Source organism: Grammomys surdaster, unplaced genomic scaffold (assembly GCF_004785775.1).
Source record: "Grammomys surdaster isolate TR1022 unplaced genomic scaffold, NIH_TR_1.0 139, whole genome shotgun sequence".
Lineage (NCBI taxonomy): Eukaryota > Metazoa > Chordata > Mammalia > Rodentia > Muridae > Grammomys > Grammomys surdaster.
The window spans coordinates 5,752,716-5,779,210 of record NW_021604597.1 but is presented as its reverse complement, the minus strand read 5'-3'; the positions used below and the strand labels follow the sequence as shown (position 1 = coordinate 5,779,210).

General features: G+C 43.0%; 1 protein-coding gene across 2 annotated transcripts in view; it reads right to left on the bottom strand.

Annotated features, from left to right (window-relative positions):
- Positions 1 to 26,495, bottom strand: part of Dclk1 (doublecortin like kinase 1) — a 281,860-nt gene that overhangs the window by 148,524 nt on the left and 106,841 nt on the right. For both annotated transcript variants that reach the window (XM_028763452.1, XM_028763453.1), the window contains exon 4: positions 43 to 142. In XM_028763452.1, coding sequence (XP_028619285.1) covers positions 43 to 142 — 100 coding nt within the window. The remainder of the gene's footprint in view (positions 1 to 42; positions 143 to 26,495) is intronic.

The following is a 26,495-nucleotide window of genomic DNA, read 5'->3' as shown; positions in this document are numbered from 1 at the left end:
TGCCTCGAATTTCCCCTGGTTTTGAACTTTTTTTTTTCTTACCACTTTCATCTAGCAAGAAATCATCCTGGTAACGGAACTTCTCTGGTCCACATGCAATAAAAATGTCATCGTCACCAAAAAAGTCCTGAAGGCACATCACCTACAAGAGAAAAGCATAGTACTCAGCCAGGGGTCCACACAACAGGGATCACAACACCACCTCCCCCCTCCCACATAGGCCTCTACATAAAGCCATTTTCCTCTAATGGAATCAACAGGGGGATTTCAAAGGCTTGGCTGTGCATCTGTTATCAGTAAGGAACGAGTTAGTCTCAGGTCTGCAGGAAGGCAGAGAAGGCGACTGGGCGGGTAACTGTCACATTTATGACTGGAAACATCAACAGGCTATGAGGTAAGAGCTCTTTGTTTCCATAACACTGGGGATCTGGCTACTTGGACCCTGGAGACCCCCAGCTTCTGAATGTAAGTTCCAAAAGGAAGGAGAGCCAGTGCACGGTTTTAACTGCCAACATGCTTTTGTTGGTAATCGACAACCACTGAGAAAAATAGTATATTATAATAACTCCTAGGCCCATTCCATCTCTAGTTGAAATAAACTGAAACCCTTATAAGAGGAAGAGTTGGGAAAGAAGTTTTAGGTGAGGTTTGGATATGAACACTAGAAAAACTATATCCCTCTCTCAAGCAGCATCAAACGCTAAACCTCTCAGCATCCCACACCCTCAGTACTGGGATCAAGTGCAAGGCTTTGTATACATTAGACTGACACTCAGCCACTGAGTTATGCGTCTACCTCTTGTTAGTTTGTTTGGCCCAGAGTTTCACTCCTTAGCTCAGCCTAGCCTTGAACAGTCTGTCTTCCTGTGTCAGCCTTCCCAGTGCTGAGATTGTAGCCTGGGGCTATCATGACATTCTTTTCCCCACCTTCACATCGTTGGGTGAAAGAAAATTTTAAACTAGACATATTTTCACGTGTCTTCTAAGCATGAAGAGGCAGAGTGTGAAGGACCACCAGTTTGACTTCCAGGCCAGTCTGAATACCACAGTGACATTCTGTCTAAAAAACAGTTACAAGGACTTGACGCTGTGTATTGCCAAATGAGAACTTGAAGGGAAATGTCACTTTGCAGTGAACTGTGGCCAGCATGACTCATTTTCAAGCTTAAAGATGTTCCTACAATGGTTTGCTCATAGCATGGGTTATGCTAATGGTAGAATGAATGCTGCTGAATTCTATCCATTCCCAATTTCCTTTCATCATGGGGGAGAATCATAAGAATCTAGTTTGCTTCTCTATGGCTGTAAAACAGTGCTCAAAAGCAACTTGGAGGAAACAGGCTTTATTTATTTGGCTTGCACATTGTAGTTCATCATCAAGGGGTGGCAAGGCAGGAGCTTGGAGGCAGGAACTGAGACAGAGACTGTGGAAGAATCCTGTTTACATGTTTGCTCCAAGGCTCATGTTAGCTACCTTTCTTATATAGTCCAGGTCCACCTAAGGATGGCACTTCCCACAGTGGGCTGTGTCTGACTATATCCATTATCAATCAAGAAATTGCCTTGTTATCATGCCCTCGGGCCAAGCTGATGGAGGTGATTCTTCAACTGAGGTTCCCTCTTACTACGCATATCTAGTTGACAACAAAACTCACCAGGGCAGAGCTGTATAAAATAGCCTTCTGAACTGCGTTTTCCTCCAGGTGTGGGGACTGAGATGCTGATGCCCGTGGTCATCGTTAGCATCTCCCTCATCTGTAATTAGGCTATGGGTGCCTCTGGGGTTTTGTGTCTTTGTCAGTCTCTGGTAGCATTACTATGTTTATCACATAGGCTGTGAGTTGGGTGACTATAGTGTTCTTTGCTGCCCCAGGTGCAATGGCATATGGGGTACCGGGGATCTCTCAAGAGTCTCATTTTTATATAATGGCTTGGCAGTAATTTTTTAGGGGAAATTTCTCTAAGGGTTTGATGATCAACATTAAATATGAATCAGATGCATCCATGCCTGTAATGGTGTTTTTCCCTCTGCCATTTAAATCTTGAGAGCATGGATGGCAGAACTTGTCCTCTGCATCACTCTTCTTTCCCTCTCATTCCAAAGCTGACTGCACTTGCTTTGACATCTCAGCTTTCGATATGGGTATTGGTACCATCTAGCCAACCATTTACAAAGCACACCCCCTTTTTTATACATACTTTTTTTAAAAAAATGAATGCATGGTAGATGTAAAATATCTCATGGTACAAACATACAAAAATGAGTAAGACATGGGCTCTTGCACAGACAAAACAGAACACTAGTCCCCAAGGCACAGTATTCCCTTAAAGAGAGGGTGGTGGATTGAGCCTGTGCAACTGTATGTCCTATGTCCCAGTGCCATGTGGAGTTTATACAGTATGACAGATTCAAAGCCTTGTTCCAAGCCCAAAGAGACAAGAGGGAAAACCAACATTCCTCAGTCTGAATCTAGAACCATTTCTTCCATGGCAGCATACATACAGTGTTCCTTAGCACACTCCTTTTGGAATTAGTGTGGACAGACACAGGTAAAAGATCCTAGAAATCAGGATCTTGGCACACACCTACAATGACAGTGCTTGAGAGGCTACGGCAAGGAGATTTTGAGTTTGAGACCAGCCTGGGCTGCACAGTGAGATGTAGTCTCAAAGTACCATGAGCCAACAAAAACGTAGAACAAAAATGTAGGGATGCACAGGGAAGGGTGATGGGCCTACCACGCACCAATACTATGATTTATTTTTTTCAAATATCTGGTTGAGGGCTAAGGAAATATAGTTCAGTGTATAAAGTTCTTGATACACAAGCACAAGGACCCAAGTTTAAAGGAAAGTTACAGTAGAACACTTGTAATTCCAATGTTGGGTAAGCAGAGATATGTAGAGCCTAATTGATAAGCTTGGAAACAAGATAGAGGATGTCCAAGGAGAAATGGTACCCAGGGTTACTCTCTGTACATGTATCTGTGTATGTACAAAAGATACTCATACATACATACACAAAATTTCATATAGATCAAAAATGTTGTTTTCTAAATTTGATACGTCTTCCTTCCTACATACTCTACCATTTTCATTACAGGATATCGGGTGACTACTCAACCACATTCAACTGTGTATGCATGTTCTTGTTAAGTGGGTAGATAACTAGCGAGACCACAACGTGTTATAAGTAGGTTGCAGCCAACGGGATTCCACCATTCTGATGGTGACTGTTCTCCAAGCTTTCAGCTCAAAGAACACAGAAGACAACAAATGATCCATCTTGGACAGTTTAAGCACAATCCTGTTGGCAAGTGAGAGATGAAACGTGATGAACTTTTGATGTTCCTTCCAACACTAGGATTCCAAGAATATGAAAAGAACACAGTGGTTGCTAAAGAAATTGCCTGTCATCGCACAGCAGAGAAGACATGGGAAAGAGTCATTCCGATGTCAAGTAACATGTACTCATTTACCACTCAAGCTTCGGTGGATGGAGGCAGTGGAAGTGCAGAACTGTCTGACACTCCAGGGCTTTCTGCTGTGCATCATTTTGCCTCTTTTTTGCTTACAACATCCCACTAGAAAATGGCAGTAAGCTCTGTAGATGAAATTTAAAAACAATGCCATTCCTTGTGAGAAGCTCTGACAAAAGGTGGAGGGCAAAGGAGGTTTAGATGAAAGGTGGATTGGGACAAAATTGGAAGGCTTCAGTTATCCACAGTCTCTTACTCCATCACTGATTGAGAGGCCACTGAAATGTAGAAGAGTAATAGGGGTAGTTTATACCCCCATTTTTTCCTTGGAAAATGCAGTATGGGAATTTTCCTTGAGGTATTTCTGAACAATCTGGCATCAAGGAGTTATAGAAAGCAGAGAAATGTAGAACGAGATTTGCATAATACTCTGGTCTTATATCTATTAAGTGTTAATCATTTGAAAACTTAATGTACTCAAAACTCAGCTTGGTTACCAGCTCTACAACAAGTTACGTTTATGGGTAAAGGACATGTTTCACGCTACAGGGGACCGCAAAATGCACAGGTTGCTTATGATTATCAAATGTGCTAAAAGAAAAACAAAGCCCTTGAGCGTGCTGATGAGAGCTAGTGACCAGGGATTAGGATATCTGGTTTCCCTTTTAGTTTTTGTTACTTGGCACAGCTACAGTCATCTGGGAAGATGAATCTCAATGGAGGAGACACCTCCACGGCCTGTCTGATGGTAGGTAAGTCTATGCTGCACTTTCTTGATGAATAATTAATATGGGAGGCACCCTGTAGTTATTGCCCCCAGGTGGCCCTCTGGTGTATTAGAGAGCTGGCTGAGCAAGCCATGAGGCCAAGCCAGTGAACAGCACTCCTCCACAGTCTTTGCCTCAGTTCTCCCTTCAGCTTCCCTCGGTGACAGACTATGATCTAGGATTTGTAAGATTAAATAAGTCCTTTCCTCTCCAAACTGGCTTTGGCCAGTGTTTCACCATAGCAACAGAAAGCAAAACAAAGTTGTAAGCTCACTTGCTATTAGAAACTTGGAGGCATTAATTGTCTTATCAGAGTCTGCATTGCTTTTAATATGTTGTACCTGATAATTAAGTGTGTGTGTGTGTGTGTGTGTGTGTGTGTGTGTGTGTGTTTGCTGTAGCATCATAAGCCACTGCCCTTGCTTCTGTTTGGGCTGGTGCTGTGGGCTGGTGTGCTGTCTCCTGTATGTTAGGCAAGTGCCCACCCAGCTTCACATTCAATCTTTCCCACAGTGAAGGAGCCAGACTGACCAGTGCTAGATATCTGGCTGCTATAGCTTGAACTGAAATTGCATCTGTTCTAGTTAGGGTTTCTATTGCTGTGATCAAACACCAGGACCAAAAGCAACTTGGTGGTATTTCACTCACAGTTCAGTATGACATCATCATCAAAAGTAATGAAGGCAGGCACTTGAACAGGGCAGGAGCTAATGTAGAGGCCATTGAGGGCTGTTGCTAACCGGCTTGTTCCCCGTGGTTTGCTCAGCCTGCTTTCTTATAAAATCCGGGACCACCAGCCCAGGGGTAGCACCATTACAGTAGACTGGGTCTTCCCACATCTATCACCAAATAAGAAAATGCCCTACAGGTTTGCCTGCAGCTCTATTTGACCCTTTCTTATTTGAGGTTTCCTCTTCGCCGATGACTATAGCTTGTGCCAAGTTGACATAAAACTGGCCAGCACTGCCTCCCAGCATGGTGCTACTGGGAGTTAGTACAGATGCTAGTGACACCCCACCTTGTGGCAGGTCACTCAGGGCACAGTGCACCCTTGCTCCTCCTGTCTTCTCTTTGGATTCCTTGTCACAGCTTCGCTTTCCCACCATGACTGACACTCAGCCTCATAAAAGACCCCAATGCAATCACCTATGTACTGAATCCTCCCAAACTGAACCCAAATCAACGTTTTCTCTATAGAGGTTGATTATATGTTAGTCACAGTGATGAGAACACTAAATTACGCTATGGTGTTATAAACCTCAATTTGAAGATAAAGAAGACAGCCTAGGAATAGAAGACGTAGGAATTTGAATCCAGGTCAGTTAGAATTCAAATACAGGCTCTTAAATGCCAACCTACAGCAAAATAAGTCCTTTCAAATCCACAGAAACCCGTACCCTGCCATATATGTCTCAGATATTTCAGTTGATAAAACAGTTACTGTAAGTAGTTATCACATATAAAATACATTATCAATATTAGCAAGCATCTAACTAAGAACATTGTTCTTCTTTTTCTTTAAAATATCTCTTTAAAATTATCTCTTTGTCTTGAGGAGAGCGCATTTCTTTTTCTAGCTATGAATTCACGCTTTCTCCATTGCCTCATCGTGCCAGTGCATTCGTCTCGGGAGACAGATGTGTACAGAGGGAACAAAACCATGCAGACAAACATGGACTTCCTCGGCTCTGCTTCCGGCCTGAGACGCTGTGTAAGGGCAAAGACTGAAACAAAGGCAGTAAAGGCATCTGCTGGTTACACATTTCTAAATCGGGACCACGGAATCCATTGCCCCTCACTGGAGTGTGGTCTCCATGGCAACAAAGACAGCAGGAAGCTGGCCTAGATTCTTATCAGGGGACTTAGCGAGGATATTTTCTTTACAAGAGCGCCCTCTACACACCAAATGGAGGATAGCTCTCAAACGTCACTGGAAGCCCAGGAAGACCCTTCAAATGGTAAGAGATCTTTGTAAAACATAAACATGAAACATTATAAAAACAAAAGCCAAGAAATTCCGTCCATTTATTGAACTCATTGATTATGGTATAATCCTTTAATTTTCTTTTCAAATATTTATGGGTAATTTTTCACTTTTCCTAATACAATAGATGTAAAAGTTTTGTTGCTCGTGTTTTAAAGATCTATTTTCATTTTATTGATGTGTATGTGTGTCTGTGGTGCTGGGGTTTGAGGTGGTTCTGAGTTGCCTGACGTGGGTTCTGGGAATGAATTCTAGTCCTCTGCAGGCACTGTTAACTGCTGAGCCATCTCTCCAGACCCTGCTGGTCACATGAACTTCTACTTAGGGAAGAGAAATACTTTTTTGTAAAGTTAAAAAGTGTTCTCTCCTTGTGACTTAAGAGGGTGCACCAAGAGGGATTCATAATTCATTATGTGACCATTACAAACAGCTGTCAACTAAAATGTAGCATATACAGGCTCCTCAGTCTCCAAAACAAAACAGAGAGAGGGCATTGTTCTCCATTTCATCCCATGCTTGACCTGTGTTAACACTCAGTGTTCTTATACAATATGGTGTTGTAAATCAACTATTATGAACTTTTCTCTTTATAATCAGATATGAAATGTGTCTACAATCCATTATGTACTCACACAAAACTTTATAAAGTATTGTTTTGTAAAAATATATCACTGCCGTGTTTTTAATTTTCTCCTCATTTCTTTGATGATAACCTTGTGCTAATGGCAATGCATTTTATAATAATTCTTCCTAACAACTTAAAAAACAATTTCAACTTAAAAAAAATTAAAATTTTTCCTTCCTGGGCTGGGGAGATGGCACAGTCGGTAGAATGCTTGCTATACAAACAGAAGTTCATGAAGGAACCCTTAGGACTTGTGTATAATAAGATCAGTATAGACCCATCCCAGAGCTGGGAAGGCAGAGGCAAACCTTTGAAGCTCATTGGCCAATCTGTCCAGCTGAATCGGTGAACTCCATAAAATAAGATGGAGAGTGGTTCTGTGTATGTGGTGTGGTATGTGTATGGTGTTGTGTGTGATGAATGTGACGTGTGCATGTGGTATGTAATTGTGTGTTGTGTGTGTTGTGTATGTGTGTGTGATATGTGTGTTGTATGTGGTATGTGTGTATGTGTGTGTGGTGTGTGTGGTGTGGTGTATCTGGTCTGTGTGATGTGTGTGTGGTGTGGTGTGTGTGGTGTGGTGTGTGTGGTGTGGTGTGTATGTGTGGTATGTGATGTGTGTGTGGTGTGTATATGTATGTTGTGTGTGTGGTATATATGGTGTGTTTATGGTGTGTGTGGTGTGGTGTGTGTGTGTCTGTGCGAGGTGAGTGTGTGGTGTGTATGTGTGGTATGTGGTGTGTGTGTTTGTGAAGTGTGTGTGTGCATGTGGTGTGTGTGGTGTGGTGTGTGTGGTGTGGTGTGTGTGTATGGTGTGGTGTGTGTTACATTTGATTGTTTGTGTATATGTTTATGTGTGTAAATGCAGAGGTTAAAGAAGGGAGGCCATGCTCTACCGCTCTCTGCCTTGCTCATCTGATACGGTCTCTCACTGAACCTAGGTGGCAGCCAGGGAGCCTGTGCAGTCCTGTCTCTATCCGCTGTAGCAGGAGGGTTCCAGGCATGTGTGGGGCCCTGCCTGGCCTTTTGCATGACTGCTGAAGTCGATAGCTCAAGTCCTCATGTGTGTAAAGCAATTGTTCTTACCCAATTGGCCATCTCCCCTGTGTCTTTCTTTTCTTAACACGGCAGCAATTTCAATAGAGAGAATGTAGAGAGATTGTAGAATTGAATGTATATTCACTCATTTACGGAGTGTGTACTCAGCGGCTCTCCTTTCTACAGACACCAGGTAGAGCTGGTCAAATCCAGCCTTCCAAGCTGCACAGCCTTAATGCAAAAATCAGCCTTTTACAGACTTCAACCAAAGACGAGCCGCTGCCAAATGACTGGTCCTTTATTATTTCTGTTTTTTATTTTTAAATAACTGATGGTGCCATTTACAATTATTTGATTTATTATTTTAATTTCTGACTTTACAGTAGTGTGAAGCCATTATGTATCCAGGTAGAAATGACCTTAGCATACACTGACTGCATGTAAGATAATGGTGGAGACCTGTCAGACTGCTGATTTTTTTAAATAAGAGTACTCATTAAGTTACATGGGGTGCTGATCACTTTACAATACCATAGGCTTTGTGTTTGTTGAATGGCTTTTCTGAAAGGTAGGCCAGTGTAAGTGCTCTGAGCACACAAGATGTACCAGTCTAAGCTGCGATGTGGGGTCTGTTAGTATATTATGTATGCAGTATTAGGGGCTTAAAATATTTTCAAGTTTTAATGTGACAATCCCTTCATGATTCAATGGGAACCCACACTGACATTTCTCCTTTTCATGTGTCTTTCTTGGTCCATGTAGGTTATGATAACAAGGTATTATTGACAAGGTAGCTTAGAAATCACAGGAATTTAGTTCTCACAGTTCTGGAATTTGAAGCTTAAGACCAAGCTGACTCAGGGTCTGATGAGACCCAGAGACTGTATCTTCTCACATTAGCCTTGCCTGGATGGAAGGTCTTCGCACTCCTCTAGGACCCTGCGTAAAGATTCTAACCCAACTGTGAGCACCCTCAAAGGTCTTTCATTCTACAACCATAACCTCAGATGGGAGGGGGGAGGTCAGGATTCTGGTTTATAAGTTCTCTAAATTAAAGCGCTGTGCAAAGTGACCTCCAGCAACAAGCACTGGGCTTTGATGCTACTATAGGCTTGATCCTGGGGGGCTATTCAATACCTTCAGACCCTACTTTCCTCATGTATTAAATTCAAATTTAATTTTTTTTATTGCGTATGCGTGTCTTTGTGTGCATCCACAGGTTTCACAGGATGACTTTTGAGAACTGGTCTCCCCTTTCACTATGGGATCTAGGAATAGAACTCACAGTTCAATGCTTGAATGGCAGGAGCTTTTACCAGACGAGGCATTATACCTGCCCTGTTTTCTTGTATTTAAATAGAACTGCCTGTCATAGTCTTGGGGGATGTGATGAGACAATGCATGGTCTTATCTCATTGAATGGCTTTCAGAGAACCCAAAGTATGACCATATTTACTGTTCATGGTGCTGGCATCAGTACGGGACAATGGATAGGTATCTGTATTGGGCATAATTCTGGGTTATTTAGATCTATTGTTTAAGAAAAGAAGAACATCATCTGCCCTGGAATAGCTAGGGATGAGAGGAATGATAACCAGGGTTCTCTTCAAAACTTTCCAGTCTTTGACTCTTCTCAAAGATTGTTCCCATGTTTGGTTTCTCCTACTCCTTTAGTGCTGTCTGCCACATTGTTAGAGTCGCTTATACTATACCATTAGACATGATTTCATGGAGGAATTAACTCATAAACCAGTGTGGTGGTTTGGGAGCATGGGAAGTGATACTATCAGGAGGCGTGGCCTTTTTGGAGTAGGCATGGCCTTGTTGGAGGAAGTGTCACTGTATAGGCTATCTTTGAGGTCTCCAAGAGCTCAAGCTCTGCCCAGTGTGAAAGAGTAGTCTCTTCCTGGCTGTCTTTGGATCAAGATGTAGAACTCTCGGCTCCTCTAGCATCAAATCTGCCTGCATGAGGCCATGTTTCCTACCATGATGATAATGGGCCTGTGAAAATATAAGCCAGCCCCAATTAAATGTTTGTCTTTATAAGAGTGGCCTTTGTCATGGTGTCTCTTCACAGCAATGAAAACCCTAACCAAGACAACCAGGAAGGTAGAAACTATTTTAGAGTAATCATTTCGGAGCAAGTGTAATCAATCTTTGATCTGAACTCAAGAGCAAACTCCTACCAGTTATTATGTAGGGCTGGTATTCAAAAATGGTAGCCATACTCAGGGATTGTTGAATCAGATATTTGAACAATCTGATTAAATTCAGATTATTCAGTCAGGGCTATGAAGGAATTAAATCTATAATCTCACACTGAGGACATCTCTCAAATGGTTCATGAGCACAGGTAGCTGAGATAGTGGTTTGACTTCAAATGAGGCAGCTGTCTCTTTAGAGTCATGCAAACCCATATGTAAAGATTTTTTTCTGCCCTGGATTTCATCCAAGCAGTGTTTGATCTGTAGTTCAAAAATAGCTCCACCTTAGAAGAGATTTTCAAACGTTTATTCTTTTATAAATGCTTGTTTTATGATCCTGTGGGTGTGAGGCTGTCACCTGTAAAAGGCAAGGTGAGGACAAAGAATTGATGTTCTGAAATAACCCGAACAAGCTCATAAGGAGCTGGAGGGTTCCATACTCACGGAGCCTCAGAGCCAAATGGACAGACATCCCAGAAAAGGAATCACCAGTTAGCTATTATAGTGAGTTTCCCACTGCCTCCATTTAAACTTGTTCTTCTCTTCCCTCTACAGCCTTGGGCACGCTAGGCAAATGGTCTCCACAGGGATGCCTTCCAAGACTGCTTTTAATATTTTTTCTTTTATCTTGAGACACTGTTTCACTAAGTAGATCTGGTTGGCAATGATCTCACTCTGTAACCAAGGAAGGCCTTAAACTTGTGAGCCTCCTGTCCACAGCCTCCTGTATCACTGATAATATAGGCGATTTATGCCACCAAGCCCAATAGCAAATGTTCTTATAAAGATTTGCAAGAAAACCATAATCATAACCAAAAGTATTAATATACATCAAAGGTATTGATATATACATATATACATATATATGAAAGATAAAACATAATCACTTTTTCTTGTATATGTTTGTGCTCTGGTTTATTGTCATAGGTCTCATATAAAAATATCCTCCAAACCACAGATTTGTGTTCCTGCCGGGGATATTTATAAATGTTGCTTGACATTAAAGCATGGAACTGGCTGCTTTAAATATGTCTATATGTATTTCCAACTTTCTTGTCTGCGTATATAGCTTGACACTAAAAGAGATATTTTTATACAATTCAAATTAGTTTTCTCAAGTGATGAGTTCCAAGTGACAATTATTCTATGAAGCTGATATTTCCAGAAAGATGGTTAACACCACCACCATCACCATCACCACCGTTGCTGTCAACACCAGTCTCACGGTCCCATGACCCACAACACTCCCAGAAGCCCTACTGCCATCCCACCACATTCATCACCATCTCCATCATCACCACCATGGCCATCCTCACTGCTATCATAGGCTTCACTACCATCACCAGCACACTCGTCACTAGAACTATTGTCTCTATCGAAGCCACCACCACCAATCATCAAAGCCACCATCACCACTGCCGTCACTGTCATAGCTACCACCTTCACCCCCACACTCACACCCACTGCTACACACCACCATCATAGACACCACCCCCACCACTATCCCTGCCACGTTATAGCCATCATCACCGCCACTCCCTGCCATCATAGTCATGGCTTAGATCACCACTGACACTACCAGAGTCTCACCCATCATCCCTACCACCACCGCCTCTACTTTCTCCCACAACACGCCATGATCCCTTCCTCTGGAATGATCGCCACCAGCGGTCAGCCACTACCTCCCTCCCACCATCATTACTACGATTGCTATCACTGCGTACAGTGAGCCACCTCATAAACTTTTGAAGTGTAGTATTGTGTTTGTTCAGTGCTCTGAGATCACAGTCTTTTGTCTCTCGTATATTCTATGTGACAATCAGCTAGCATTCTGCTTGCTGGGTGTTTATTAGTTGCTAATTGGTAATAATCACCCCAATAGGAATCAGTACAAAATGAAGCTAAAATTATATTAGAAATAAATTATATATTTTTTAACCCTTGCTCTTATGTAGCTGGCATATATACATATATACATATATATACATGTGCATGTGTGCATACATGCATATATACATGTATACATATATATGTGCATACATACATAGATACATATATATGACTCTGAAAATACTATTGAAAATAATTATTCTACTAAAAGATATCTGAGAGCCAATCAGCTTTTAAAACTACAAATGGAAACACTCTCTGGAACTGTTTGAGTAATAGCATTATTTTGCATGATTGCATTTGCATCTAAGCAGAGCTGATGAAAAGGTGAGAAAACGATGCCAACAATAAGATTGTTAAATAGCAAGAATATCTTGGAATGACGGGTTGACTTAAAGACATTGTGACTTTATAGTAAATGCTGATCTAGCATGTAGTTATGACCCCAGGCTTGGAGCTATCCTTTCTCAGTGACATTCTAACATTATAGATATGAGGAGAAGGCTCAGTCAGTAACTGAGGCACATGCATGAGGACTCATGCCGCATCCCTAAACTCATGTAGAAAGCTGGGCACAGTGGCATGTACTTGTAATCCCAGCGCTGGGGGAATAAAGACAGGCAGAGCCCAGGAGCCCCTGGGGTTCCACCAGCCTAGTTAGTGTAATAGGTGAAATCTAGGCCAGTGAGAGACCCATGGTAGAAATAAGGTGGTCAACCCTGAGGAACAATAGCTGATACTGTCCTCTGGCTGCCACATGAATCCACATTTACATACGCATTCATAAACGCAAGGGTGAATTTATCAGTATTTCCTTTGTCTTACTCCTGGGTTGTGTATATGAGAGTCTGTTCTAAACCTCAGAACTGGGTGCCATGTCCTCACAGTGTGTGAGCTGAAGGAGGGAATCTTCCTGCCTACAGAAGCCTGCCAGGTGAAATACCCAGTAAAGAGGGCCAGGCATAATAAAACACAGCAGATGAGCCCATCAATGGCCATTAACACAGAAAATTGACGGGGGCTGCACTAAACTGTAACACTCTTCGCCCATCTAAGTAAGGTGGTGCAAGACTTGTCACGCAGCAAACTAGCCCAGATTGATTATTTTCTTTCTTTCTTTCTCTCTTTCTTTCTTTCTTTTTTTTTCATATATTGAGTTGTTTATTTATTATTTATGTGTTGACACTAATACATAAATATACTTCTATGTATTTCTTTTCCACATCTATCAGTTTACCAACTATTATTTCTCTCTCTCTCTCTCTCTCTCTCTCTCTCTCTTTCACACACACACACACACACACACACACACACACACACATATATATATATATATATATATATATATATATATTCTGTCATCTATGTGTTTGTCTGTCAAATCTATCTACCTATCAACCTATTTGTCATCTATAAATTATCTATAACTGTCTATCTGCAATCTATCATCCATATCACACTACTATGTAAAGAAATAAAAGGCTATCAGTTGAGAGTGAGGTGAGAAGAAGCAAGAATTTGAAGAGCAAAGAAACAAAACCTTGGGAAGGGTGATGGAAGAAAATACAGAGGGAACATGACATAAAGGTAGGTATTTAAATCATAGCAAATACAGTACAAAGTTGCACCCTTTTGTGATTTTACATCAAGTTGATGAAAAAATGGAATTCAGAATTTTCACAAAGTTTTACAATAATTAGATACACTACGAATGAGATTTTGGCAAAACTTTCTATATATGAGAAAATGCCAGGACTCATTTATTTAATATAAAAGTTTAAGAGGATCAGAGGTGATGCACCAAGAAACAATTCTATCCTTTTCCATATGTGACTTTAATATATTCTTATCACATGAGTATATTTTATATCTTGAGCATATTCTACAATCAGTATTTTATTGAGTAATGCCAGTGTAAGGAATGAATTTTTATTTTTTTATTTATTTTTTTTTATAAATAATTTATTTATTTTTGAACATGAAATGCTTTTTTATAGCATGTTTCACAAGGGGAGGGGGTAAGAGGGGCCAGATGGTGGAAAAGTACAAAATCTTCTTGGCCTGTGCCTTGAAACATGTCATGGTCTATACGGTACACTGCCTTGAATTATGATCTACCTGCTGTTCTTCAGAAGATATGGTACACTGCTTGAGTTATGGTCTCCCTGCTATTCTTAAGATGATATGGTACACTGCTTTGAGTCTATCTGCAGTTGCTAAGCAGGATCTTGCAGTTGCCAAGCTTCAGAGGACATTGTGCAGGTGGGGAAAGGTAGGGGGTGAGGGTAAGGGCGAGGGTCCTGGCTTCTGGCATCTCCCCCTTCTCTGTTTAGTTAGAGAAGGCATCTTATGATCAATCCCAACTATGTGAATTTTGAATTTGGATGTCTAATTATGGGGGGTCTTAGACAAGTTCACAACCCCAAAACACTGATGTGAGACGAGTCACATCGATGGTCGAAGGTTTTAGGCTGTCGACGATGGGCAACGTCAAGGGACTCCGATGTGGGTGAAAGGAGGGTGAGGGCCCTGTCTTAGGCCATGTAGGCTGCACCCACTTCCAGCACCACGCACTCCTTTTCGGCTGCATTGGGTGGGCCCCTGGGAAGTGGACCTACAATAATCCCGTCATTGGGCTAACTCACAGCCATCCTAGTCCCTTGTAAATGTTCAATTTACCAACCATTTGTCAGTTTGGGGTGTAATATTGTCATAAAGGAAGGCTCCCCAATGTTAGCGGCCATATCAAGGGCGGCCTTGGTTTAGGAAAAAGCCAATTTTTGTTGTGGTGATCAAGAGGCCAAGCTCTCTATCGAGAGAAACGGGGGCAAAGCCAGGCATACCAGGAACCCTTCTGGAGGGCGTGGTAGTCTAGTGGTCGACCGTAGGGGGGAGGCAGGGGAGCTGGCAGCTGTGTCAGTCTCCTGCAGAGTCACTTCTGGATCCTCTTCAATTTTCGGCTGATGGTAATGAACTTCAACCGTCTTCTTGATGGCAGCATCAACCTGGTTCCGTGGATGACAGGTCGCGGGTTTTGATCTCTGTCTCGCTTAATCTTGATGTCCTGCGCACATCCTCTCAATGAGGGTCCGTCCAGAGGGGTCCGTGCCTCGAGCCCCACGTCTGGGTGCCACTTGACCCGACTGGCAGGCCCTAGTTATTCGTGGGGGCGAGGAGGACTGCAACCTGCTATTCTTCAGAAGATATGGTACACTGCTTGAGTTATGGTCTCCTTGCTATTCTTCAGATGATATGGTACACTGCTTTGAGTCTATCTGCAGTTTCCAAGCAGGATCTTGCAGTTGCCAAGCTTCAGGGAACCTTGTGCAGCTGGGAAAAGGTAGGGGGTGAGGGTAAGGGCGAGGATCCTGACTTCTGGCCCATCTGGATTAGAACTTCTAATGGCAGGCATCACGGGTGATTCATTTTTGCCTGGGATGCTGCGTGAGTTCAAGCTCCTGGGAGTCCCTGTTTCTCTCGGTTTTCTCTTTCTTTCTTTCTTTCTTTCTTTTTTTTTTGGTTTTTTGAGACAGGGTTTCTCTGTGTAGCCCTGGCTATCCTGGAACTCACTCTGTAGACCAGGCTAGCCTCGAACTCAGAAATCCGCCTGCCTCTGCCTCCCAAGTGCTGGGATTAAAATCGGGTTTTTTCTTGAAAATCATTTGTATTAGGTATGCTGTCCCTCCCTCCCTCCTTCCCTGCCTCTTCCTCTCCCTCTCCCTCTCCCTTCCTCCTTCTTCTCCCTCCCTTTCTCTCTCCCTCCCCCTCCCCTCTCCCTCTCCCTCCCCTTCTCCCTTTTCCCCCTACTCCCTCCACCTCCCTCCCCCTCTTCCCTCCACCTCCCTTCACCTTTCTCCCCTCCCCTTCCCCTCTCCCTCTCTCTCTTTCTCTTGCTCTCTCTCTGTATGTGTGTGTTCACGTGTGTGTATACATGCACATACATGTCCATGTGTTATGCTGTGTTCATGACGGTCAGAGGACAACTTGTAGGAGTCTGCTCTCTCTGTCTACCATGTGGGTCCCTGGGATTAAATTCAGGTCTTCAGGCTTGAAGGCAGGTACCTTTACTGAACCATTTCACTGGGGTGGAAACCTGATTTCTTAATGTAGGCAACATATGTAGTTTTATGCACATCCTTTCACACTCCAAATAAAACACACCTATGACCTAGAGAGGACTCATGGACATTCAGAACAACATTGGGAATTGGAACTCTATTCTCAAGTGTCATTGGTTGTGTTTACTATGCACTAATGCTGATCAGATGGCTGGAGATAGATGGTCTGGCCTTCTCTCCCTGTTGTAATTCCCAAAAGGAAGAATAGGATAAATTCAAGCCCATTAAAAAAAAAACAATCTCAAGTTTCATGTGTGTATATGTATGTGTACATATGTGTGTGATACATATAGCCACAAAAGCTTATGTTGAGGTCCTGGTGTGTATGTGTACTTATGTGTACGTGTGTGTGGTATGTATATGTACATATGTGTGTGGTATGTATAAGCCACAAAAGCTTATGTTGCTGTGAATTTGTCAACGACAAGTTTTCTGTGTCTTTTCTTTTTCTATCTAGATTTTGCCATTATCCCTTTTCTCTGCCATAAAATTTCAACATAAGCATTACCTGTGCAATAAAGATGGAACATAGTTAGCCTTCATCATAAAAGCTCAGAGTCCCAATATACTCTGGCTACAGTGATGGGCCATAGTTTCAAAGCTCTCATCTTCATCTTTGTAGTAAAAAGTCTGTCTTTAACCATACAAAGCTACCTGCAGTAACTTCTCCCTCAGCTGTCTTCTCTGCTCAGCTGTGGAAAACACTGCAGGCCTACTGAAAGCCATTAAAACCATGAGCTCCAGCTGAGAAAAAGTGAGCTATTGAAAACACAGTGGCTTGGAAAAGTAGCCTTTGGGCCTTAGACATCAAAGTGAGAGGATTGAAAACCACCTATACAGACAGTTTCTAACGGTTGGTTTTTATTTATTGGTTATCTCAAATGTCAGTAATAAGCTGAAATGGTTATTCTCCCCTACAAAAGTGTCCAGTATCACTGATGGCCTTCTAACAATGTCATGCTAGGCTGTGTGTGTCTCCAGAGTCCCAGGCTGTTTTTACAAGGAACAACCACCTCACAGAAAAAACTGCCGTTCATATCTGGATAAAGCCATGACTGTTTATCTGTGTGAACTTTCTGATTTTTGATCAACAGTGTATTGACCCAGGACTTGGATTCAACTCCATTAACAGGTACAGTGGGCCATCTATTCAGTACTAAGAAAGCCTCATTTCTTTACAAGATTCATGTAGACAACCTAGTACCACTTAGTTTGGGTTTCTATTGTTGTGAAGAGACACCATAACCATGGAAACTCTTACAAAGGAAAACATTTAATTGGGGCTCCCTTACAGTTTCTGAAGTTTACAGTCCATTATTGTCATGATGGGAAACATGGTGGCATGCAGGCAGACATGGTGCTGGAGGGCAGATAAGAGTTCTATATCTGGCTCTGCAGGCAGCAGAAAGAGACTGTGTGACACAACATAAGAGAATAGGAGACCTCAAAGCCTGCCCCCCACAGTGACATACTTCCTCCAACTAGGCCACACCTACTCCAAGGCCACACCTCCTAATAGTGCCACTCCCTATGGGCCAAGCATCCAAACACATGAGTCTTTGGGAGGAGGAGCATTCCTATTCAAACCATCACAACTGCCCTCCTAGGGTGATATAAAGAATTCAGAATTTGATCAGATAATTCATAAGTATGTACAGACATCATACAGATATGCAGGCAGAGGCAAACACCAGTCCTTTAGTTACTGCTGGTGAATCCCAGACCTTCAAGTTCATCCTTGGAGAGTCAAAAGAGACAAGAAGGCAGAATAAACCTGCAGCATCCATCTTTCTACTACATTGTTTTTTTACAGTGATAATGGTTCTAACAGCTGCCAGACTGCAGACAACTCAAGGAACAGGAAGTGCAATCAGCACGGCATGAAATACAGCGTTCTCTCCCCTGTGTATGATCTCTCTTCCCTTTGCACACAAAGAACACAGAGCAGCAACTACACTGATAAAAGCTCTCACCGTACAATCCCTAAAAATCATACTCTTTTCAAGCGTCTGACAAGCAGGTGACTAACAGACCCTCTAGGCTAAAACACTTGTCATGCCAATCATAACTTCATTGAAGGCGTGAAGCGACATGATGAGCAGCAATTTGAAGTTTGGAAACCGTGAGAAAGCCATACCCGTTCAACATGGAACTGGAAATTGAGGGTCTCTGCTGTTTGTCAATGGATCGACTTGCACGTGTCATTCACAGATTTTAGCCCTGATTCTAATGCTGTCTTAGTCAATCCTGCTAGGTTAAGATGCTCATGCACAACAGCTATGTCTATAAATATAATTATGTAAAATCATCACAAGTTAATTTCTGAAGTAACAGAGCTACCTGCTTTTCTCTGCCGTACTCTGCCTTGTCAAAATCCCCTTCAGGGTACAAACACATGAAATGTTGTCAAAGTGTTTTGAAGCCAGTAAGTGGCTTTATGTGAACTTTTACAGGTAACAAAATACTTGTCTTGTGGTTGGGAACATCTTGGTGAAGGTTTTCTTGAGGTTCAATTAAGAAAAATCAGGCCATATTTAGGAAAGGGTTCACTGCTGATATAATTAAACATGGGGTAATTTGGGAGTTGGTGGACCCCTAATCATCCAGTATGATTGGAGGCCATATAAGATGAAGAAAGTCAGACATGGATAGGAACATAGAATGAAGACATAGGTGGAGGCCAACGAACACCAGCAGCTGCTAGCAAGCACCGGGAACCAGGGACAGGAATGTGCCTTTCACCTCCAAGTGGAACCGACTCCTGCTAAACCTTGATCGTAGAGGTCTGGCTTTCAGAAATGGTGAATGAATTCCCATCCTGTAATCTGCCTGACCCATAGTACTTTGCTACAGTAGTTTTTAGGCAAACCAACAGAGATGTGTGTGTGTGTGTGTGTGTGTGTGTGTGTGTGATACATGCAAAGTATAGAAAAACAAGCTTCCTTCAAAAGACACTTAGCTCACTTTGACTAAATGGTAGGAGGAAAGATTCAGAGCCTGGAGAGTTGATCACCTGAAATCTAGATGATTTTGTAATATCAGCTGGAAGTGGCTTCACTTTTCTATTGGCCTTGTGTTACAGAGAATTCTAGAGACACTCCCTAAAATCCAGAACATTCTGCTAAGACACTGTCTGCGGTCCTGAGGGGAAGGTGGGCTTGCATCTGCTCTCATTCTCTCTCTCTCTCTCTCTCTCTCTCTCTCTCTCTCTCTCTCTCTCTGTATGTGTGCATGTGCGTGTGTCACATATACCACACTTCCACTAGGTAAGGGTTGTTTGTTCTCCTTTTTCCCCTTATCTCTTCTGCATTGTTTTCTGTTAGCAGTTTCCCATTACATAAACAGAATAGTGAATTAAGAAAACAAGCCTTTATGAGACAACTCTTTGGGGATGGAGAAATGGCTCAGTAGTTAGGAGCACTTCCTGCTCTTGCAGAAGACCCTGATTTGGATCCCAGCACCCATATCAGGTTGCTCACAACTCTCTGCAATGACAGATGATCTGATACCCTCTTCTGGACTCTTCAGACTCCTGCATGTATGTGATGCACATAAACTCAACACACACACACACACAAACACACACACGCATGCACACACTCAGAGCTCTCACACACAATAAGCTTGGTGTAAATAGGACCCTGGAGTGTGGGAATTAGTAAAACTCTATTCTCCTCATTTGGCTTTGGGGGATTAGTGCAGCGTTTTCTTTTTTTTCTTTTTTAAATTTTTGTATTGGATATATTACTTACATTTCAGATGTTATCCCCTTACTCCATCCCCCCCCTGCCCAGGAACCCCCTATCCCATCACCCCTCCTCCTGCTTCTCTGAGGATGTTCCCCCATCTAACCCCCACTCCTACCTCCCCACCCTTGAATTCCCCCACACTTGGCATCCAGCCTTCATGGGACCAAGGACCTCCTCTCCCACATATGCCCAATAAGGCCATCCTCCCCTATATATACAGCTGGAGCCATGGGTCCCTCCCTATGTGCTCCCAGGCTGGTGGTTTAGACCATGGGAGCTCTGGTTGGTTGGTATTGTTGCTATCCTCGTGGGGCCACAGTGCAACATTTTCAAAACGTCCAGGCTCCAAATCCATCTCCTCTGATGAGAGGATTGCCTTGAGTGGAGAATGCTTTCCTTTCACAGTTTACAAAGGAAATGTGCAAAGGGCAGACTAGGAGGCAAGTGTTTCTTATTAGCTTCCAACACCCAGCCAGACACTGGCCGATGGAAGATGAAGCTTTGTTACATTGCTGTGGAGCTTCTGAGTGAATACCATGGGGACACAGGAGAAGATAATGAATGTGATGTGATGTTGCTGCTATTCTTGAACATTCTGGGAGGGAAGGAGACTCAACTTAGCCATGTCCCTGGACTTTGAAGACTGAGATTGCCAAGAATTTCTTTCATGCTGTGAGATCTAATGCTTTCCATCAAATTTTAGGCAAGCCCTAATTAATAACATGGAATGTAACATCCTAGGTGTTTCTAGAACTGTGAAATGGCTGACCTCTTGCCACTATTATAATAATTTAGAAAGACATGTTCCTCTATGAAAGGATACCTCTAGCACCAAGAAATACTGGTGAAATTTTACTGTTAAATGTTGGAAATACCATCTTTTTCCTGATAAAAAATCCTTTAAGATGCAGAAAGATCATTTTGCATTAAATTATAATAATTGAGGATAATCAAGAATTATTGTAACTTAGCTTCTCTGCTGAAATGAATTAAATTTAGAAGATAAGTGGGTGTCTAAAAACCACAGAATTAAATGCACTGAAAAGGACTATGCTAGGAAGTGCCAGGTACTGAGAATTTACAATTCGGGGTTTTAAGGCAGAAAAAAAAGCATTAGCAATGAAACTATAAGAATACCAGAAGCAAACATCTTATAAAAGAAGAAATAACATGCAAATTACACACAAATCGCATGAATGCATGATTTTAGCAATCATAGTCAGCATGGAAGCCTACACACTCCCATCGGTTTAGACAGGCTCGTTTCTACATGAGTCTTTGCCTTGGTAGGCTCCTTAAATCAGCTGACCAGATCATGCCAAGGCATGCAGAGGAAACATGGGTTTGCACTTCAACAATTCTAATCTTTGCAAATGATTTCTCAGAATATACTTTTTATTTTGCTTGCACACAAGTTTTCTTTCACATGAAAAAGAGTAAACCATCAAAAAATGTCTTGATAGTCATGACATGGGCTAAAACTGGCCTTGTTGCCTTTAAATTTTTATTTTATTTAGTACATTATTTATTGAAAAATTTCATGTGTTTGTATGTTTTGCCTGTATATATTTCTGTGTGGTGCATGGCTGGTACTCAAAGAGGCCAGAAGAAGGCATAGGAGCCTCTAGGACTAGAGTTACAAATGGTTTTGAGTCTCCAGGTAGATGCTGGGAATTGAATCCAGGTCCTCTTGAATTATAGACAGTGCTCTTCATCACTGACCTATCTATTCAGCCCCAGGAAGAGGAATCCATTCTACACACACACACACACACACACACACACACACACACACACATGAGCACAACTTGATCATTTGTTGGATGTGCCCTACACTCTGTTCAGGTTAGCTTCAGAAGAGTGATAACCCTCAAAGGCTAACTCCATTGATGCTTTGACTGACAGTTAACAAAGTTAACAGAACAGCTAGCGGTTTGGTACTGTGCACACATGGCTTTCATTCCATTTTGTGTTAGCGGGCTCTCTCTCTCAGCCAAATTTCACTCACATTGTTGTAAACTACATTTCCACAGTTAAAATATTTACTTTAAGGATTTAAGTTTGTCCATTGTTCTATCAAAGCACACAAGAAAACCCTGTTCCTGGAGAGCCACCACCACCCACACAAAGCAAGCTCATCAACACCCAGAAGAACAGTCAAGAAACTACATTGTGCTGGCTAGTTTTATGTCAAGTTGACATAAGCTAGAGTCATTTGGAAACAGGGAACCTCAACTGAGAAGATGCCTCTACCACACTGGCCTGTGGTCAAGACTTGGAGGTATTTTCTTAATTAGTGATTGATGTGGGAGAACCCAACCCATTATGGCTAGTGCTACCCCATAGCCTGGTGGTTCTGGGGTATACAGGAAAGCAGACTGAGAGAGACAGGGGTAGCAAGCCAGTAAGTAAAAAGTAGCAAGATCTTCTATGGCCTCTGCTTGACTTCTAGCCCTGACTTCCCTGCATGACATAAGGTGAAATAAATCCTTTCCTCCTAAAGGTATTTTTGGCCATGGCGTTTTATCTCAGCAATAGAAACCCTAAGACAGAGACTGGTACCAGGTCATGTGTTTTGGGGAGGATTGCACTGTCATTGGAACTTTGGACTGAGAAAGCCATCGAGTGCTTAGAGCTTAGTGGGCTGCTCCGTGAGAGCTTGGAAGACGATGCTGAGAGCAAGTGCAGACAGTGGAGGGCCTGGCTTGTGATGTTTCAGAGGGAGGACCGAGAGTCCATCTAAGACCATCTGACATTTTTAGTTTGGAATCCTTAAAGTGAAAGCTTTGCTTTGCTGGACAGTTGATACTGGGCAGCTGGGGCTGAAGGAGTTGAGATCAAGAGGAGACCAGCACATGTGCACCAGGACACCTACCTCTTCCCAGAGAAGCATCTGGAAGCTCCTGAGGATCAACCCACACTGAATCCCTCTAACCACCCATAGTCACTCTTGCTGTCTTTCTTCTCCTTTGTAGCTCACTGCATTTTTGCCAGTATTTCCATCTCGCCCTGAGGAGCCCATAAGAAGTAAATCTTGATTCTGTCACATATATTTTTATTCAAAGTCACCCAGATATTTGAATGCTATGAATAATTGTTCAAGCATAAGCACCAACAAACAAAACCAAAGCTTTTCTGCACTCTGCCTTCAGGTTGGAGTCTCTCCTCTAGGTGCGTCTATACATAACTTGTTGCTCCCATAAAAGAATATTGATATGATGTTGATGTGGCTATGGTCCATGATCACTTGGCAGTACCAGGATCTAGAAAAGGGAAGGAAGACTTCTCTCCAAGACTCTGGAGGAAGTGGACCCTCATTGTTACCCCAACATTGGGCTTATGGGATCCATGAATGAACGCAAATATATTTCTGTTGTTTTCAACCAAGTGGGTGGCACTTTGCTATGACTGCCATAGTAAGTACAGGAAGCATGCTCTCTAGGGTGAGGCATTTCCTCCTTGGGAGCCCTCCCTACTGTAGGGCCAGCAATACCCCTCCCAACACACACTTGGGTGTCAAACAAGCAAAACAAGCTGTCTGCCATGACCTTAATGTATAATGTGCCCCTCCCCCCAAGCCCCTAAACGAAGAGTTTGGGTCGTCACCCACCCTAGTATAATAGAAGTAAGAGATAAGGCTTCTGGGAAGGGTATTATAGATAGGCTCCTCATGAATGGACTGGTGCCCTTGTGAAGGAAGCCAGATAGAAGCCTGTTCTGGTTCGTGAGGGTGCACCACGAAGGTGCCATGCCTTCCACCAGCCAGCCAGCAGTGCCCTCACTGGACAGGGAGTCTGCCATCATCTTGACCTGGCATGGACTTCAAACCTCTGTTGTTGATGAACTGGACAGCTCCTGGAGCATAGAGTGCCTTTTAACATTTTGTTGTGACTAAGCCTCAAGTTTTTGTCTCTAGTTACCTTTCACTTCCCTTTAACAACCATGATTTTTCAAACTTTATTGTTTGATTCCTAGGCTGCCCCACTTTCCCAGGACAATCCCAGATTAACCCCAGACAGCGGTCATTCTGGTGCACACCAGCAGATTAAAAGCGTATATTCTCCCACGGCATTCTCTTGCTTTGATGCTATTTTTGTGAATGATAAGATTTCCGTAACCAGTTGGATTTTGAATATTTTGCCAAAAGAATAAAAGTTAATTTCACATATATTTTTTTTAACAGTTTTATTTTATTTTGACTAACACATATTAATCTAACACACTGCTGGGATTTTCATGATGTTCCCTGACTTTTCTGAAATTCAGGCTGAGGGAGAGTTGGTGGTGTGGGAAAGCAGAAGGCATAGTCCCAGTTCAGGGTCCTTGATGTTAGTCACATAGTAGGTCTACACATTGGCTAGTAGGAGAGGAGGAACTCGGGGAGCCTGGGACCAGCTAAGGGCAGGGAAGCAGCATTGAAGAAAAATGGCTTCACAGTAAAAAAGATAAGCTGCACACAGGCAGACAGCACATGTGTTAAGTTAGAGCAGATTCCCATGATTACATCAAATTCAGCTTGAAAGAAGTGAGTCACAGGTCATAGGTCAGACCACCAAGCAGAGCTGTCCAACCGACTGCCTGTCTGTTAACCCAGCACCCTTCTTATGATTGCCATTAGGGCACAAAAGGATGGCTGAGTTCAATGGAAGTGAGAAAGGAGGATTAAAAGGAAGTTTCCTGAGGAAAGCTTGTCCATCTGATTATGCTCAGGGCAGCTCTGGAAGAGAAGGTATCTGATCAAGGAGTCAGAATGAAGGCAACACCTAGGACCCAAAGGCTGCCTAGACAACCCTGGGGAAATTTCACTCCTGGTCCTCAGGTCCACTTGGCACAAAGATAAGAATCATGTGAAAAACACTCCTGCTTCCCACTAGTGACAGTCCTGCATAGAAAAGCTGACTTCTGCCTGCTCCAGCTCTTCCCAGCCTCCACTCCTGCATGCTCCAGGCGTCTCCTTTTCCAATCACAGACTAAAAATCCTCTGCTGTGGAGTGGTGACCACTGACTCTGAGGTCCACCTCCTTCACTCCACAGTGTCTCCACCCATTGCTGTCCCTGTGGCTCTCATAGGCACAGCTCAAACGGATGCTCACAGGTACGTGTCTGACGTGACCTCTCAGCCTGGCACACCTCAGATGGACGCTCACAGGTACGTGTCTGACGAGACCTCTCAGCCTGGCCACGGATGCTCACAGGTACGTGTCTGACGAGACCTCTCAGCCCGGCCGCATTCTCCTCATCTTCTGACGTGACCTCTCAGCCTGGCCGCATTCTCCTCTTCTTCTCATCCAGTCTACAAACACTTCCCGGCAAATTCTTTCCTCTTGTAGGTTCTCAATTTGCCAAATCAATCAACTCGGACATATGATATTGATGGCCTACTAAGTGCTCAGCTGTGTGAGGATACATGTGTGAGGAAGGGAAGAGAGAGAACTAAACACTGATAGATGGTGTTCAATAAAATTTACTAACCTGTGTACAAATGAAGAATTAATATACAATGGATCAGTTGTGGTATCGGAGATGAGAAGTGTGGGTGGCAACTAGCTGACACTCACCTTCTCACAAGTATGGAGACTGGAAGCCTGAGAGATCACTGTCTCAACAAGATGGCATCTCCTGCAGCACCAGTGCTCTGTGAATGACCATGAGAAAGGCCCTCTCATTCCTTCAACTGCTCTGAGGTTGAAAGCAAGGCATGGCTGGACACAGCACTAATAACACTTGCAGGCAACTCAGTTGGGCAGGGCTGAGATGCTCATCAGTAGAAACCTTGTATGTCAAAGCTGCAGAAGCAACCTGTAGGTTTAAGCTTCATGGACTCTGGACTTAATGATCTAGAGAAATAAACTGGAAATATTCAACAACCCTCACCAGATACTATAAAATGGTCAAAATAACATGCTGTGTTTTGGGCATGCATGCATTCAAATTGTGTCAGCTATTCCTCAGTAGATCTTGAGAAACTGAGCACAGAGCCATGAACTTCACAAATGCTGTGGATGACGCTCCCCAGAGAGTGTATACACTGATCCAGATGTGGTTGGCACCATGACTAAGTCACAGTCCTCATATCTGAGCCTCTTTACTGGGAGTGGTAAGAGGGACAGGCAGGCCAACCACCTGGTGCTTGTCCCAAATAAGGTAGATCCAACTGCCTTTTGTCCTCAGCCTCCTCTGGGCAGTTCTGCCAATATTGCTCTGACTGGTTTGACCCCACTGGGTATCCTTACTAGGATTGTTCAAGGAGACTGAGGACAAGGAATGACTGGGTCTAGAATATTCCAGATCAGCATTATCAGCTGTGAGTCCTCAGAGATTAAGATTGTGATCAATGAGCCTGGAGATACATTGCCATTCTCAAGGAAGAGATCTGACTCTAGATAACACCCCGAAGGTGTTTCAGTGGCAGGAAGACACTCAATTCTTTCCCATGTACAAATTCAAGGTGGGAAGATGCAGTGCTTGGTGAGAGGATGGATGGTCCTGTTCTTCAGGTGGTGTCAACTGACACCTCAGCACAAAACCATGTTCAGATATGTAGATTATAGGAACCAAGATGGCCATTTGCCCCTAAAAGGAGGTCTTAATGGCTCAGTGCTACTGGTTTATTATAAATTGGCATCAATTTCGAACATGTC